Genomic DNA, 15,276 nt, shown 5'->3' on the forward strand with positions numbered 1-15,276 from the left:
TTGATTTTTTCCCCTATAGAAATGATAAAAAATCAACTAGTAAATTTACTTTTTGCCTACTCACCGCTTTGTTTTGTTCCCACATAATTCCAATTTAATCTCCCACAGTCCCTTTCGCCCTTCGCAGCCAACATCAAGTGACTACAAATGAGCAAATCTCTTGACCTTTTTTTGTGCCCCGGGCACCCGGTTGAAAAAATGAACAAAACTTTTATAAATTACTGTCAGTAGCAGTGACCTCAATATAAAATTGCACAACATAACTTGAACACACACCGATGCACACAGACAGTGGAACAATTGCGAGTGCAATGGATACGAGTGTAATTGCATTTTACTTGGACGCCGAGCTAGAAAAACCATACGAAAACCCAACCAAACCAAACCGAACGAAATGAAACCAAACCGACCACAGAAACATACGCACATGGATATGTTAACTTTTTGTGACCTCAGCAGCTATAATTATTGCCATTTTTTGCTGCTGCCCGAGTGCACGAATGTATATTCATATATGAGCCAGCAAAGCGGGTCAGTCCAAAGTCAACATTAGTTTTATCGCAGACCGGAGTCGAGAGGACTCTCGACAATGACAAAAAATCTTAATGAAACACAAACAAGACAGGAGGCGGAGGTGGGGGGAGGTAGCCCAACGTACAGCCAACAAACTATAAAAACCGCACTGTATAAAAAGTCACAGCAAATTTTCATTTAACAAAAATAAATGTTCCGAATTTGTACCAAAAATTAAAATGGCAAAATTACTTTTCTGCCCGGCAGCGAAGAGCTTGTACTCTGTAAAATAAATCAGATAAATATATATGATTAAAAATAACGTTTTAAGAACCTTCCACATATGAAAATGTCTTAGGCGTGGTCAGTGAATTTCCATAAGCCCTTTTCGCTTGATAATCGCCCACATAAAACAAAATAATCTCAGGAAAAAAAGCGAAAACAAAAGATGAAGAGATGGCGGAAGTTGCATTCTCCTTCAGAGTTTTTTCCCCTTTTTTTTCGGGGTAGTGTGATGAATGAGGCTGCAAGGATCCGCAAGGACACATGCAGAAGTCACCCACTTGGGGAGTCGATTTTTCATTTGGCTTATGTATCATCAACCCGAGCTTGTCTCGTGTCGTTTTCCCCTTTCCTTTTGGCCACTATCTCTGCCTGACCAATTCCATTGTCGTCAAGGAGGCTCCTTCCTCTATCCTGCCACTTTTGCCTTCTTTTACCACTTCTAAGCTCGTTTCTCGGCTTGAACCAGGATTTGGGTGTCCATCTAAAAACTTCTTCGTTATCATTTGTCGCTTTAAGGCTTTAGGCTTTTCTTGCTTTTCTTTTGTGAAAGTGTAAATAGTAATTGTAGGGATCTATACCCGTAGGTAATGATATAAGGGTATTTTAGTTTATATGAGGTTTTTTTTATTAAATTAAAAAAAAATTAATATTGTATCATATTTAAAAAAAAAATTTAGTGTATGAATTTTGTAACTAAAAAAATATTAATTTGAAATATTTAGGCGACATATGTATACATATTAAGTTATGAATAAGAAATAAAGTTTTGGTACTCCATAGCTTCCGTTCTTATCGAGCTCCCATTGTCTCCTCTTTGGATTTCCCCAGTGCTCTTGTAGGTTTTATTTTCGTCATTGTTGCCTGTGATAAATTGTGCGCTTTTCGTTTTGACAGATGTCAGCGTTTGTCTGCCCATTGCGAGTCCGAAGTCTTTTGGGTTTGTCTAGGCTGGACTGAAAATCCTCCGAGGTTATCGTCCTTTTTTTCAGTTTAATTTTTCTTAGCTTTTTTCAACATTAAAGCATATCCGTAACCTTTAACCTCGGCCTGATCTTTGACTTGACTATAGTTTTTGTAACATTTTAGTCATGTGTGAGTGTGTGTTTTTGTCGTTTGCAGTCAACTTGTTGACATTTTCAGGCCTGTCACACGACACTGAAGTCCTGCGTCTGAGATCCCGAACCTGTGTCCTGTCAGTCTCCAGGTCCGGAGTCCTGGAGTCCTCTACCCTGTATTCCGTGTCCCATGTCCTGAGTCCATGTTCTCGTGTCCGTGTCAGGCGTCACTTTATGCCCCTGACAGCGGCAACAATTTTATTTACTTAATTTGGCTTTAGTTTGTCATTTATTTACTTGTTTGCCGCAACAGCACAACAGTTGGTCAAAGTGTCCACCTCACGGGTCCCACCTTGCAGTCCCACCTCCGATTCCGGGGCCATATCTCTAGTTCTCGGAACGATCTGGCCAGAGTTCTGTTGTTGTCACTTTGACGCTGACGTTGATGTTGTTGCTAAGGTCTCTGATGTAGCTGTTTGGTTTTATTCCCATTTCATGGGGTATTTCGGAATAGGGATCACGTTGGCTTGATAATGGAATTAAAACAGTGTATTTGAGCTCTAAGAATCTAAATAAATATAAAGATATAAACACATTTGCATAGCTTTATGGAATAACTTAATTCAGCATGGATATCTATTCAAAGCCTTCTATTTATTTGCCATTAGAGTAGCAATTTTCAAAATGTGTTATCTTTGATAATTATTTATTAGATATTTTTATACCCTCACAACTGCAACTGGTTCTATAAGCTATGTCTTTTTGCCTATAATTCCAGTTTTTAATTTTTTTTAAAAATATTAATGTTGCTTTTTTAGATGAGGAACTTTCTGATAATATTCCAGTAATTTAAAGATTTTTCTTATCCTTTAATTTTCCCCTTCAAGTGTATCCTCCATTCGCTTCGAGCTTCCTTGAGAGACCCCCATTTGGTTTTATTTGTAACACGGTGACACATTTTGCTGCCCGCACTTTATTGCATATCGTTGTCGGCTGTTGTCGGAGCGTGGCATTGAATTTTTTATGAAAATTTAGAGCAAAGTTGCTTTTTGCTTTGTTTGCCTGCCGTTGAAGCTTTTGCTGCCGCTGCACTTTGGCACCGTAATTAAATATTTATTTCAATCATTTTCGGCAAATGGATGGACACCACGGGGCAGAGGTACGAAAATCCATTCATCGCCGAAGTGAGACCTCCATATAAAAGAGGAGGCGGGAGTTGAAGGCCGAGGGGCGTGGCTTTGGGGGGCACTAACATTTGTCATTACACATTAATAGCGCACCATTAATCTTTTTCGTGAGCCGAGGGCATGGGGCTCAGGGCTCAGGCTCAGAATGAATGCCATTCCGGGGTCTGGACCTGAAACTGAATCTGAACCTGGATCTGGACCCGAGTCGTCTGTCGCACAAAACCGTTAATTAATGTATGCCATTTAGCTGGAAAATTGCAAAAGGGACACACACTCACGTACACAAATTGGTTTAAGGGTCAGAGATGAGAGCGTGAAATTGTAATGGGATTTAAATAAATTATTAAAATAAAAAAAATATTTTTTAAATAGTTAAACAAAAATGTAATAACTATTTATTATTACTAAGTATATTTTATAATTTCAAATATTTATTCAAGCTTATCAATAGTGAAAATAACAACATGTATTTAAATTGTATTTTTCATTTGCACTACAATAATTTCGGAATTAATATCTTGGCATTATATATTTTTAGGTACCTTTCTAAGATCCCTAAAAATGTTTCGAAGTCAAGTTTTTCTATTTTTCATTTGCACTACAATAATTTCGGAATTAATATCTTGGCAATATATATTTTTAGGTACCTTTCTAAGATCCCTAAAAATGTTTCGAAGTCAAGTTTTTCTATAATACTTCTCCTAAAATCACACTGTCACCACTAACCCATGCGTGTTTTGTCAGCCCATCATAATGAGCGGCAATTTAGTGCCCTTTTGAATGGTGGTGGATGTGGGGTTGAGCCACTGGACGAGTGGGTGGTTGGGTGGTGCGTCGTGCGTCGTTGTCGCCACCACAAACAAGCAAAGGCAAAAGCCGCAGTGGCGGGGAGAAGGGGTTGGGATTGGGGGTGCCCAGCAGGTATGCTTGATTAATGCTTTATAACAAGGCTCGCACAAAGCACGCTCTGAATGCCCACCCGCCACGCCCACACAAACCACTGGATGGCGGTCCACCACCCTCGAACGGCCCGACGCCCAACCACCCACCTCCTGGGTCCTTGCATTTTAACATTAATTTAGCGGAATGCTGCTGAAGACTTTGAAAAGCTTTTCAGCATTTGTCGACACATGTTAATCCGTGTTGTTGGAATTGCCATGATTGGTCTACCCAAAATCCCCATAACACTTAAAGCTGTTCGATAATGAGGATTTTGTAGGGTTCGAATACGATTGGAAAATATTTCCAAAAAATAATAAAATATTATAAATAAAATATTTACATAAGAATTTTTCAGAATATTTCAATTGAAGAATATTTTAAGTAACTGAGAAGATTTCCTAATTTTTAGCCTTACTTCCCATTCCTTTTCTTTTGATGATTTTAGTTCCCCATGGCAAAGTCCATATTTCTTTGCATCTGAGATTCCCTGCAGCCTTTTGTTAGCTTAATTAAATTAAGATATAAAAAACTTGCAGATCTTGTTTGAGCATCATACTTTTGACGCCCGCGATTATTATTATTTTTTTGGTCCTCGTGGCACTTTCCTTTTTATATGATTTTCTTTTCACTATATTTTTCTGCATTTGCAGTTCTGCTGAGCTTTTCGCCCTTGAGTGCTTCCTGTGGCGTTTGTTCATTAGGCAAAAGCGGAAGAAAAGCCAGGCGAAAAGTTACGAAAAAAATGGGGCTAAAAAATGTGTCTAAAGAGTTAAAAGGTTTATTCACTTTGCGCCGTCTGTGAGGCTAAAACCGACGACTTTCTGGGGCTGGAGACACATTTTCCGAGTCGAGCATTAAGTAATTATAAGTTGCCCGGGAGTTGGCTAAAAGTTGCAAGTTGGCATCTGCAGCTAGGCAAACATATTGCATGTCTACACCCTGGTAGACAGGCAGTCACCGGCGCACACTGCGTATGCGTAATGTGTTGAATAATTAAATTGTCAAACAATTGGCTTTTGGCAGAGAGTCAGAGGACGGAGATGACGACAAGAAAATGGGATTTATTGTCTTGCAGTGCGAATCCGAATCCGAATGGAAAACGCTTAATCATCTTTAATTGAAAGCACTTGATGAGCTAGTCAAATGCCAGTGAACAACGAGCAGTGAACAATGGAGGGATTCACACAATCGGAATTATTTATAATGCTTTTTAATCTCCATCTGAATTTGCATTTTGCCTCTTTTTTCTATGAGTGTGTGCTGGCAAAATCATTTGCTCGCTGATAGGATTCAATTTCCTTGTCATCATGAAAACGTTTTCAATTAAACTGTATTTATTATTCAGCAGATAAAGCAAACAATTCCCTTTTCAATAGTTAATAATGCCAAGTCGGCTTATCGCTGTTCAAAGTTTTAGGGATCAATTTCGGTTTAAAAGCATGTGTCACAGAATAGGCTTCAATTAAATGATATTTTATTTGAAATAAATATCGTTTAATAAATTAAGCAATGAGCTCGGGCATATAATAATGATTTCTTAGCAGCTTAAGTTGGATTCTTCTCGGTTTATTTACCCCTTTTCATCGGGTTCAATTCAAGTGCGAATTGCAAAAGCTTTTAGGCAGATTGCCTGGATTTGCAGTTGGCTGGGGGGAATATTAAACCGCAAATCTGCTGAGTTAACTACGTATGCATTGGAATATAGGAACATTTTGTTTGCTTATATTTATTATATAAAATATTCTTAAATTTCATACTTAATTTAACAAAATAAAATCCACCGACTTTTATTGAACTACAATAATTTGATATATTTTTCTTTAGGCCACTTCCTCGCCCTCGTCTTCTTCCTCCTCTCCCTCATCGGCCTCCGCATCCTCGGCAGCTTTTCTTCTAGCTGCAGAGCTCCGCCGACTTCCTCCAGAATTTTGTGAGCTACGACGACTTGTTACCTTGGATTTTCGAGGTGGCGGTTCAGTGCAACTGTACGGTGGCATATTAAACTGCTCCGGATCGAATTCATCCAGGGTTTCCAGCCGCAAAGAGGCCAACTCGGACCAGCAGCAGGGAAGCTCCTTTTCGGCCAACATTACCACCGGCAGTCGGGCATCCCTCGCAGCCTGGACTCCCTTGGTGGTGCCATCAAAGACCAGGGTGCAATCGGGTCCAGCATCTCCGAGTCGCGACATGGCAATCAGGTAGACATCTGGTTCCGGTTTCGAGGCCTTCAACTCCGCATCATCGGCACAGATCACCGATGAGAAGTTGTCGAAGAAATCCTCCCGATCACGAATCTTGGTGCAGTACATTGATTCGGAGCACGAGGTGACCAATCCCAGACCCATGCAACATTTACGCAGATGAGTAACCAATCGTTGAACTCCAGGCATCAAAGTTGGATTCGCAATCAAGTCGGAAGTGCGTTCATTCAGTTGAAAGCGAAAGGTCTCCCAACTCACGGGAAGATCGCACTTTCTACAAATCAACTCGGCCATCTCAGCCGTCTCCATGGGTCCACATTGGATGAGAACCAGTTCAGAAACGGTCCTATTGTAGCTCGAAACCAGCTCTACAAGAGCCCTCTGATAGACATGACGGGTGTCTGCAGGCGAAAATATGGTTACTTTTAAATCTATAAAAATTACTAAAAATATCTGTTACCAAAAACGGCACTCTCCAGATCGAAAATGCAATAGCTAATACCCGGACTGCAGCACATCGGTGGACAACGCGAACATTCTGGCGGAGCTTTGCAAGCCTTACAGCAGGGACTGCACATTTTTGGGCTGGACTACAGGGATTTTACCGGAATAGTTTCCAAAAAATTATATTTGTATTCTACGAATTTAGGCCCAACACTGACGTTTGTCGCACTGAAAACAGCTAGGTGAAGAAATTAAAGGATAAATATTTTTACGATCATATTTACTACGACTAGTTAGATTAAATAAAAGAATTTTAAGAATCAATTTACTACTTAATATCATATTTATTACATGAGAATTTTAAATGCTTTCAGTGATCTGCGCACAAATGAAGTGCTTATTCTCTTAAATTTAAAATAGATGGTTCTCCGATTGGCACTACAGGTTCTTCCGGTGGTTCCTCTTCCTCTTCTGCCTCCTCCTCCTCCTCTTCAGCAGCGGCTTCTGCTCTCCTGCGAATTACGGTCAAGCGCCGACTGTATCTGGTGCGACGACGACTCGATCGCCTTTTGGGTTCGGGATCCTTAAAAGGCGGCATATTGAACATCTCCGGCTCGAAATCATCCAGGTACTCGAAGCGCAGGGCGGCCAATTCGGACCAACAGCAGGGGAGTTCCTTTTCGGCCAACATGACGACGGGCAGTCGAGCATCGCTGGCGGCCTGAACTCCCTTGGTGGTGCCATCGAAAACCAGGGTGCAATCGGGTCCAGCATCTCCGAGTCGCGACATGGCAATCAGGTAGACATCAGGTTCCGGTTTTAGAGCCCTCAACTCGGGATCATCGGCACAGACGACGGTGGAGAAGTTCTCGAAGAACTCCTCGCGACCACGGATCTTGGAGCAGTAGTTGGCCTCCGAACAGGAGGTGACCAGGCCCAATTCCATGCAGCAGCTGCGGAAGTGCGTCACCAGTCGCTCTACGCCATCCATAAAGGGTGGATTCGCAATCAACTGGGCCGTCCGCTCGTTAAGATCGCGCCGAAACGACTCCCAACTCATGGGAATATCCAGCTTGCGGCAAAACAGCTCAGACATCTCTGATACGGTCATAGCCCCACTTTGGACATGTAAAATGTCTGGTATCCTCTTGTCGTAACAACGAACCAGGTCCTTCAGAGCCTTCCGGTAGATGTGCCGGGTATCTGTGGGTTAAAGCTAGGATTAATTAAAAAACCCTTTTGTTAAAGACATCATCTCACCGAAGACTGCACTCTCCAGGTCGAAAATGCAGTAGCTAATACCCGGACTGCAGCACATGGGCGAACAGCCTGCACATTCCGCCGGAGTTTTACAGCAAGGACTGCACATCTTACTTCTGGATCGGAAGGACTCTGCGACTGGAGGAGTAATCTGAATTTTGCGGAAATTTACGTCTACATTCTCCGAAAGGAGGCCTAATAATGGGATTTTGACATTAAAAACTTTTTTAAGAAATATTTTAAAAATCATGTTCGAATTTTATTAAAAAATTCCTATAAACTATAAGCTATTATCATCTTAATTGCATCGCAATGCAGCTAACTTTTAGTGGTTTTTATTTATTGTAAATTTAATAGTAATTCTAAACTAATTGACAAATCACATTTATTTTTCTACAAAGGCGGCAGACCAAAGTACTGTGGCTTGAAGCCCTCCAGCGATCGCAGTCTCAAGGTTGCCGGAGCACTGGCTCGAATGGAGACCAGAGGATCAGGAACGAGAACCACTTGCATTCCGGCGGCCAGAGCAGCCTCCATTCCCACCAGGGAAGACTCGAAGACCAGGCATTTACTGGGCTCCGGGGAGTCCCCGAATCGCGAGGCTGTGGTGAGGAAAATATCTGGAGCCGGCTTTCCCCTCTTGACCTCTTCGTCCGAGCCACTCAAGACCACGTGATGGAAAACATCGAAGAGCCTGGAATGGCGACGTGTCTTTATCCTAAACGAATCCCGACAGCTGCCACTTCCAATGGCCATTGGTATGTTAAACTCATTAAGATGATTCAAGAGACGCTCCACCCCGGGCATCAAACGAATGAAACCCAATTTGCTGCGCCACTGAAGTTCCTGCTGGGTTTCAAACTCGCTTAAACTAAAGGGCAGGTTGAAGGTGTTCACAATGAGGGCGGCCTGTTCGGAGTTCGGCTTGCCCATGCAACGCATCTTGAGATCAAAGCTATAGGTGTGACCATAGGGATCGAGAATCTTCTGAACGGATTCAGTTCTCAACCTTTCGCTATCGATCAGCAGGCCATCCAACTCGAAAATGCAATGGGTAACTGGCTGAAAAGAACAGCGCCTCGAACCCATTTTGGTACCCTGATCTTCCTCTGACATTTTAAAACTCTTTAATTTAGATTTATTTCGTATTTTATTTAGATATATTATATTTACCAATTTTGAGAGATAAATTTTGAGTGCTAGGTGGTTAGCCAAACTCAAATTTGGGGACGTTGCAAATGGCTGGGAGGCCGAATAACTCGGGCTGAAATTCCGCCATCGACTTGAGCACCTGAGACGCGCCCTTCTTTTGCTCCTTGGTCACATGAGCCGGTGGAATCATGATCACCTGGCTGCCCGCTGCTATCCCTCCTCTCAAACCAACCGGTGCATCCTCAAAGATAAGACACTTTTTGGGATCCGCCGGTGGATTGAATCGCGAGGCTGCGAGGAGGAAGATATCCGGATTGGGTTTCCCTCTTCCCGCTCCGATTTCCGGATCATCGCCACAGACGACGTGATGGAAGGCCAGAAAAATATCGCTAAATGCCCTTGCCTTCACCTTGAATATTTCCCTAAACGAACTGGTTGCTATGCAAAAGGGTATGCGGTATTCGTGCAAGTGGAGAATAAAATCCCTTACTCCTGGCAACAGCTTTACGGTACCCATATACTTCTCAGCAATTATTTCGAATTGTTTGAGGAATTTCTCAGGCGTAGTCGGCAGTTTAAAGTCCCTGACGACCATCTGACAAAATGCATTTGCTGGCATTCCCATATGAAGAGCCTGATCCTCTTTGGTGTAACTGATGCCATAAGGAGCTAATAGTTCTTGAACCGTTTTAAGGTATACGAGTTCACTGTCTGAAAAGGGGAATACAAAAATAAGCATTTCGGTTGTAGGATAATAAAATACCTATCAAGGTTCCATCGCAATCAAAGATGACATGCGTGACTGGGCATAAACATTTCTTGGGAGCCATTATTAAGATGGTCTATTTAGTGGGTCTCTGGGCAGCTCTTTTCTTTCACAACATCCTCTTAAATTTTAATGCTTAAGTTGGGCCAAGATTAAGATTTACTTATCCGAAAATGTAATACAAATTTTGCTACTACATTTAAAAGATCAATTTATTAAGTTTTGACTGCAAAATAAAGGATATCTTGATTGATTTCTTTATTTCCGATTTAAATATTATTAATTTTTTAATTAAAAAAATTTTAACATAAGTTTTTTCATAAATAAGCTCAGCTTGAAACTTGCAGCTGTTGCAGTATTTCAAATTTCTCTAAGTTCGCGGTTTCGTGTCAAGCTGCCATTTTCTTGGCGCCTGTTGGGGATAGTTGCACTTTTATATATTTAACCAAGTCTAATGCATGCGGCGCACGCTTTTTGGCCAAGATCCCGCTGCCGTTCGCATGTTGTTACAAAGTTGCGTAATTGATTAAGCAGTTGGCAGCCAAGCCGCAAGAGACGTTTTCAGCAACGCGTCGCCGAAACTTTGGCATTGGCCAATACGTGCCACAAAATTCGGGGGTGGTGCATGCAGCATGTGGCAGGAAACTTTCTGCGGTGGGTTGAGTGGGTAGTTGGGCGGGCGGGTCAAAGGTGAACGCGTCGCGATGCTTGATTTTGGTGCGCGTTTAATAGCCAAGCGCACCTGGGCTGTATAAAACGAGTTAACCAAAATGTTTGCGCATTTGACGACTTTGAGTTCACAATGGATATTTACGATATTCGGCAAGTTTTGCTATATGGTTAGATCTGGTTAGAAAACGATAAAACATAAGAAAAATAATAAAACAAGGAGGAATCTCTTTATTTAAGCTAGAATTTTATTTTGTATATATTTTATAAAATAATAAAACCCTATATTTAAATATTTTTAAACGTAAAACTCACTACTTTCATATTTATTTTTCCTAATCTTAGGGATTCCGTATACATTATCTAACTTAACTTAATTTCACCCTAACCTTCTAGCCTTTAGACAATTTTAATTACAATTGAACGATGAAAGCTACCCGATTTCCTCAGAAACCCCACCATTCAGATACCTCATCCATATAACCCCATTGCCTGACCAACGAAGTGGGCAATTTTATTACCTTTTATTGGCAACGTTGCTTCAGTTGCAGTCAAAAGCAATGACCGTAACGCATTAATGTCCTGTGGCCGCCAAAATCGAAGCAGAAGTTGGTGCGATGGCTGAATGGCTAACTGGTTCGCTGACCTTGCATATTTTATGACCAAGTCCAACTTTAATTGGAACAATACCAATAAATGCCAAATGCAGATGGCCCGCGGGGCGAGAGCCAAAAAGTTTGATGTGCATTGACCGGGATATCGAAGGACCCAGCGAAACCGAACCGAACGCAAACCTACCGACCAAAACCAAATGGCAGTCCGCAGCGGTGGAAATCAGCTCAAGGGGACACATTCACATTCGCATTCACGTTCACACAAAGCCACGAGGACCGCAAGGATAACAACGGCTTTTGGCCGACGTCGCTGCAAGTTTGCGGTTTTTGGGTTTCGGGCTTTGGGTTCTGGGTTTCGGGGAGTGAAATGCAGGCAGGCAGCACAGACAAGCAGACCAGTTAACAATTCAATGAACGCAATTACAGCGCCCAGATTTCAGGTGGCAGTTGAAGTACAGCGTTGCCACGACAGCGATTAGAGACGCGTTCAAATTAAACGTTTACAACATATTGTTGCTGGTCAGCCAAGTGGGAATTTCCCTTGCCAAGCGCCAAAAAAAGAACAAATAAATAAGTTAACTCCAGGGGTCGAGACCATAAGTTACTTCGTACAGAGATTTGCATACTGTTGGGCGCCAATTTTTATTTTTGCAAGCTAAAACAACACGAGGAGCCCGTAAGATCTAAAACAAATGCTTTTTATTATTTTAAAATTTGGTAAAGACCCAAATTAAATTTTGTTAACTCATACCCTGAGCATAAAAAGTGGTTAAATACCATAAATGCTGGGCTACCCAAAATGGCTAGCTGCATAATTTATGCACACAATTCGTCGCTGCATTCGAATGTCCTGTGCTGAAGTCCTGTTCTCATTTGGTTGCCACAACAGCTGACGCACAGCGTCCGGAAAGTTGTCCGTCCCTCTGGCCAACCGTCCGATTAATTAAAAGGCATTTTATTGACTGGGAGGACGGGAAGCTGAGGTGGCCAAATGGGCGATGTGTGTGGAATGGGCCACTTTTATCGCCAGTACCTTGCTGACAGCAAATTGCTTTAGCTGATTTGGCATTTTCCATTGAGTCGATGAGAAATGAAATGCGATTGAATAAACGTGGATCAGGGGAAGGGCACTGAACGGAGTAAGAACAAAGTAAAGTGAATTTAAGGCAATTTTTAATAGAGACAATAAAGTGACTGAACTGAATATCGTAAATCGTGGCATAATAAAAATGTTACAATAATAGTTAAGTGAATTAAGTCATTATAAGTTTTAAAGTAAGTTATTTAGATATATATAATATAGTAACAAAGTAAAGTGAACTTTAGGGAATTTTTGATGGAGAATATAGTGTGCTTAAACTGAATATCGTAAATCGTGGCAAAATACAAATCTTATAATGTTTTAAGTCATTTAAGTCAGTTAAGTAAAATAAGCTTAGAAATATACATAGTAAATTGTAATTATCTGTAATTATTTTTTAAAATGTCTTTAAAAACAAGTATGTATTTCTTCTTCAATGAAAATCTTTCAAGCTTTAACAACTCCAAAAACCCCCTCCCATAGAAAACCCAAAACACAGACTGTCCAAATCCAAACCCTTGGGCCACCGCAAGGAATACCAAATTGAATAAATAGTATACGATATAATCTCCAAAGAGTAACCCAATAGCTGGCGGGCAGGCCGCAAAAACTGCAAGCCGGCATCATCCTTTGGCACTCAATAAATGTTATCCATCTATGTGCAGAGCGGCTCAAATGTCAGTCACATATTCCTTCCATCATCACGACGCTCTCCAGACCGATTTCCCAAAGGGTCTCCAGTGCAACAATGTCGAGGAAGAGGGGCGATGGGGATAAAAAATGGGCACAAAGTCCAATTTATTTGTAATGGCATTACTTTGTTTACAAAACAAATTTTGTATGCATAGCGAGTAGTCGTCGTTGGGCGAAAAGAGGTGAGTTGGGGACTGGGGACACCGATCCTACGATTCCTATTCCGATTCCTCGACCCTTGCAACAAACGCTGCAAAACCCAACTCGAAATGCCGCGGGTGCTGTCGCAGTCTGGGGAAACTCGAAAACAAAAATAGAAAGGCGGGCAAATAAAATATAGACATAGATATATACATTGTATATATTTGTGCAGCTTCTAAAAATCGTTGTACCATAAAATTTCCCCAATGGACGCTCAGAGTTTTCGGTTCGCAAGGACTGTCCGTGCTGCCTTTTCGCTGTTTAATTTTACAATTGTCCTTTTTCTTTATTCCTGCCCAGGGAACGGGACGAGTGGGTGGTGGTGGGTGGATGGGGGTCAGGTTTATCTATGCGCATCCGTTCCAAGTGCGGTTTTGTGATTTATGCTCGCTTCTGTTGGCCAACATTTGTTTTTCTCACCAAGGCCGAGGAAATAAAGGGGAGAAACTAGCCCAATACGGGGTATTTATATTCATTATTTTATTTGTAACATATAGGTACTTTTTATACCCGTTACTCGTAGAGTAAAAGGGTATATTGTATTCGTGCAAAAGTATGTAACAGCTAGAAGGAAGCGTTTCCGACCCCATAAAGTATATATATTCTTGATCAGGGTCACTAGCCGAGTCGATCTAGCCATGTCCGTCTGTCCGTCTGTCTGTCCGTCTGTCTGTCTGTCTGTCTGTCCGTATGAACGCTGAGATCTCAGAAACTACAAAAGCTAGAAGGTTGAGATTTCCCACACATATTCTTGGGCTTCCTACGCAGCGCAAGTTTATTTCAGACGAGCGCCACGATTTTAAAATGTGCCTGGCGGTCACACCTTTAAAGATTTCCGAGAAGTATAAATGCAATTTTGTTGTGTATATTTATACCTATCGAAATGTAGAAGACATTTTTTAAATCGGACCATTCATTAAAAAGTTATATGCAATCCAAAAATATATATCCATCTCCCTCGCACTCCCTTTAGCCGAGTGACGGGTATTAGATAGTCGGGACACGAACCCGACTATAGCGTTCTCTCTTGTTTTTTAATTGAACTTGATAAAAAAACACCACAACTATTTTTGCTTTTAATATTGGAGGCATAGAATAAAATGAAAAACTATTATCCACTTATAAATGGTAATCAAGGCATGACTGTGAGACTTTTATGATCTTGAATCAATTGGATATGGTGTTAATAAATTAGAATATAATATTTTACTTTTTTTTAACAAAGTTAAACATTTTTAAGTATCTGAAGGACACGACTCCTGGGGAACTTTACCCAAATCGCTTATGACCAGACCTGCTTTTTGTGCATAGTACTGAGCCATATAGATAATATCCGCACTCGGCAAACGTTTTCGGGTCTGGATAACAGCCCAATCTGAAAAGAAAAAATTAACATTGTTAATATAATATTAATAAATATAAAATTTAGTGCAACTCACGAAAACTGAAAATGTTACTGGAATCGAAGCACATGAAGCGTATGGCAAAGTTGCTATAGTCGGTATCCAGTACGTAAAGCAGAACGCCCTCAGGAAATGCTACAAAATATTATTAATTTTCCACATCAATTAGTTAAGATTGCTAATTAAGTTACCTGGATTCTTTGTGTCCAAAATATACCTTCCATATTTGGGCTCTATTTTTAAAATGGCGGCTTTCCTTTTTCTTACTGTACCAGTTCTATGAAAGGGAAATCATTAAAAATGGCTAAAGAAAAAATGTAATTTACTTACTGGCCGCTCAGTTCGCGATTCTTAACAAGAAATTTACGCCCGGGCAGCTCTACGAACTCCGTCGATTGGCATTTGGCCACTTTCAACGAGAGGGGAGGATATATTGAGTGGGTGTACCACTTTCCCTTGAAGCGATTCATATCCAAATCAGCAACAGCAGTCATATTATCGGGACAGTGACCATGGAATGCCCTAATGGCCCACGAGAGTTGAAAATGAAGAACGGCAAGGCTTTTATAGAATTAAATAAGTTACTAAAGATCTAAATACCTTTAAGATAAATACTCACGCGAATAACTTCCACTTGATCATGCTGAAAAGGTCTAGGTAAAACTGAGAACGAAATCATTTTGGTCTGGCCTATTTAAATATAGTGCAAATGGCTTAAGAAAGACTAATCAAGATTTTACGGGAAAGAAAGTTGAACCAAATGCTTTAGAAAATACACGTAAAAAATAATCATTTTTAAAAAATATACAT

General features: G+C 41.0%; 5 protein-coding genes across 5 annotated transcripts; all 5 read right to left on the reverse strand.

Annotated features, from left to right (window-relative positions):
* Window positions 1-5,739: 5,739 nt before the first annotated feature.
* LOC108063090 (probable pseudouridine-5'-phosphatase) lies at window positions 5,740-6,851 on the reverse strand. The gene is made up of 2 exons (XM_017150051.3): window positions 6,644-6,851; window positions 5,740-6,584 (listed from the first exon to the last, which is right to left on the reverse strand). The coding sequence occupies exons 1-2, from the start codon at window positions 6,759-6,761 to the stop codon at window positions 5,803-5,805; spliced, it is 900 nt and encodes a 299-aa protein (XP_017005540.2). The 5' UTR covers window positions 6,762-6,851; the 3' UTR covers window positions 5,740-5,802.
* Window positions 6,852-6,947: 96 nt separating this feature from the next.
* LOC108063096 (pseudouridine-5'-phosphatase) lies at window positions 6,948-8,086 on the reverse strand. Its single transcript, XM_017150062.3, has 2 exons — window positions 7,888-8,086; window positions 6,948-7,830 (listed from the first exon to the last, which is right to left on the reverse strand). The coding sequence occupies exons 1-2, from the start codon at window positions 7,994-7,996 to the stop codon at window positions 7,025-7,027; spliced, it is 915 nt and encodes a 304-aa protein (XP_017005551.2). The 5' UTR covers window positions 7,997-8,086; the 3' UTR covers window positions 6,948-7,024.
* A 99-nt stretch (window positions 8,087-8,185) lies between these two features.
* LOC108063076 (probable pseudouridine-5'-phosphatase) lies at window positions 8,186-9,202 on the reverse strand. Its single transcript, XM_017150029.3, has 2 exons — window positions 9,061-9,202; window positions 8,186-8,996 (listed from the first exon to the last, which is right to left on the reverse strand). The coding sequence occupies exon 2, from the start codon at window positions 8,974-8,976 to the stop codon at window positions 8,281-8,283; it is 696 nt and encodes a 231-aa protein (XP_017005518.3). The 5' UTR covers window positions 8,977-8,996; window positions 9,061-9,202; the 3' UTR covers window positions 8,186-8,280.
* Window positions 9,014-10,040, reverse strand: LOC108063070 (pseudouridine-5'-phosphatase). The gene is made up of 2 exons (XM_017150016.3): window positions 9,803-10,040; window positions 9,014-9,750 (listed from the first exon to the last, which is right to left on the reverse strand). The coding sequence occupies exons 1-2, from the start codon at window positions 9,867-9,869 to the stop codon at window positions 9,095-9,097; spliced, it is 723 nt and encodes a 240-aa protein (XP_017005505.2). The 5' UTR covers window positions 9,870-10,040; the 3' UTR covers window positions 9,014-9,094.
* Window positions 10,041-14,239: 4,199 nt separating this feature from the next.
* Window positions 14,240-15,227, reverse strand: LOC108063039 (insecticyanin-A). Its single transcript, XM_017149970.3, has 5 exons — window positions 15,086-15,227; window positions 14,797-15,027; window positions 14,658-14,743; window positions 14,503-14,601; window positions 14,240-14,438 (listed from the first exon to the last, which is right to left on the reverse strand). Exons 1-5 carry the CDS (start codon window positions 15,106-15,108, stop codon window positions 14,299-14,301), a joined length of 579 nt encoding a protein of 192 aa, XP_017005459.1. The 5' UTR covers window positions 15,109-15,227; the 3' UTR covers window positions 14,240-14,298.
* Window positions 15,228-15,276: the final 49 nt, after the last annotated feature.

The sequence above is a fragment of the Drosophila takahashii genome, chromosome 2L (assembly GCF_030179915.1).
Source record: "Drosophila takahashii strain IR98-3 E-12201 chromosome 2L, DtakHiC1v2, whole genome shotgun sequence".
Lineage (NCBI taxonomy): Eukaryota > Metazoa > Arthropoda > Insecta > Diptera > Drosophilidae > Drosophila > Drosophila takahashii.

What these genes read in the sequence shown, in the direction of transcription:
- LOC108063076 (XM_017150029.3), bottom strand. Translation starts at nt 8,976, where the DNA reads ATGGGTTCGAGGCGCTGTTCTTTTCAGCCAGTTACCCATTGCATTTTC.
- LOC108063070 (XM_017150016.3), bottom strand. Translation starts at nt 9,869, where the DNA reads ATGGCTCCCAAGAAATGTTTATGCCCAGTCACGCATGTCATCTTTGAT. An exon ending in TTGCGATGGAACCTTGATAG is followed by an intron (nt 9,751 to 9,802) that starts GTATTTTATTAT and finishes TCCCCTTTTCAG; the next exon opens with ACAGTGAACTCGTATACCTT.
- LOC108063039 (XM_017149970.3), bottom strand. Translation starts at nt 15,108, where the DNA reads ATGATCAAGTGGAAGTTATTCGC. An exon ending in TTTGGACACAAAGAATCCAG is followed by an intron (nt 14,602 to 14,657) that starts GTAACTTAATTA and finishes AATATTTTGTAG; the next exon opens with CATTTCCTGAGGGCGTTCTG. An exon ending in CAGTAACATTTTCAGTTTTC is followed by an intron (nt 14,439 to 14,502) that starts GTGAGTTGCACT and finishes TTTTCTTTTCAG; the next exon opens with ATTGGGCTGTTATCCAGACC.
- LOC108063096 (XM_017150062.3), bottom strand. Translation starts at nt 7,996, where the DNA reads ATGTGCAGTCCTTGCTGTAAAACTCCGGCGGAATGTGCAGGCTGTTCG. An exon ending in CCTGGAGAGTGCAGTCTTCG is followed by an intron (nt 7,831 to 7,887) that starts GTGAGATGATGT and finishes TTTAACCCACAG; the next exon opens with ATACCCGGCACATCTACCGG.
- LOC108063090 (XM_017150051.3), bottom strand. Translation starts at nt 6,761, where the DNA reads ATGTGCAGTCCCTGCTGTAAGGCTTGCAAAGCTCCGCCAGAATGTTCG. An exon ending in TCTGGAGAGTGCCGTTTTTG is followed by an intron (nt 6,585 to 6,643) that starts GTAACAGATATT and finishes TTTCGCCTGCAG; the next exon opens with ACACCCGTCATGTCTATCAG.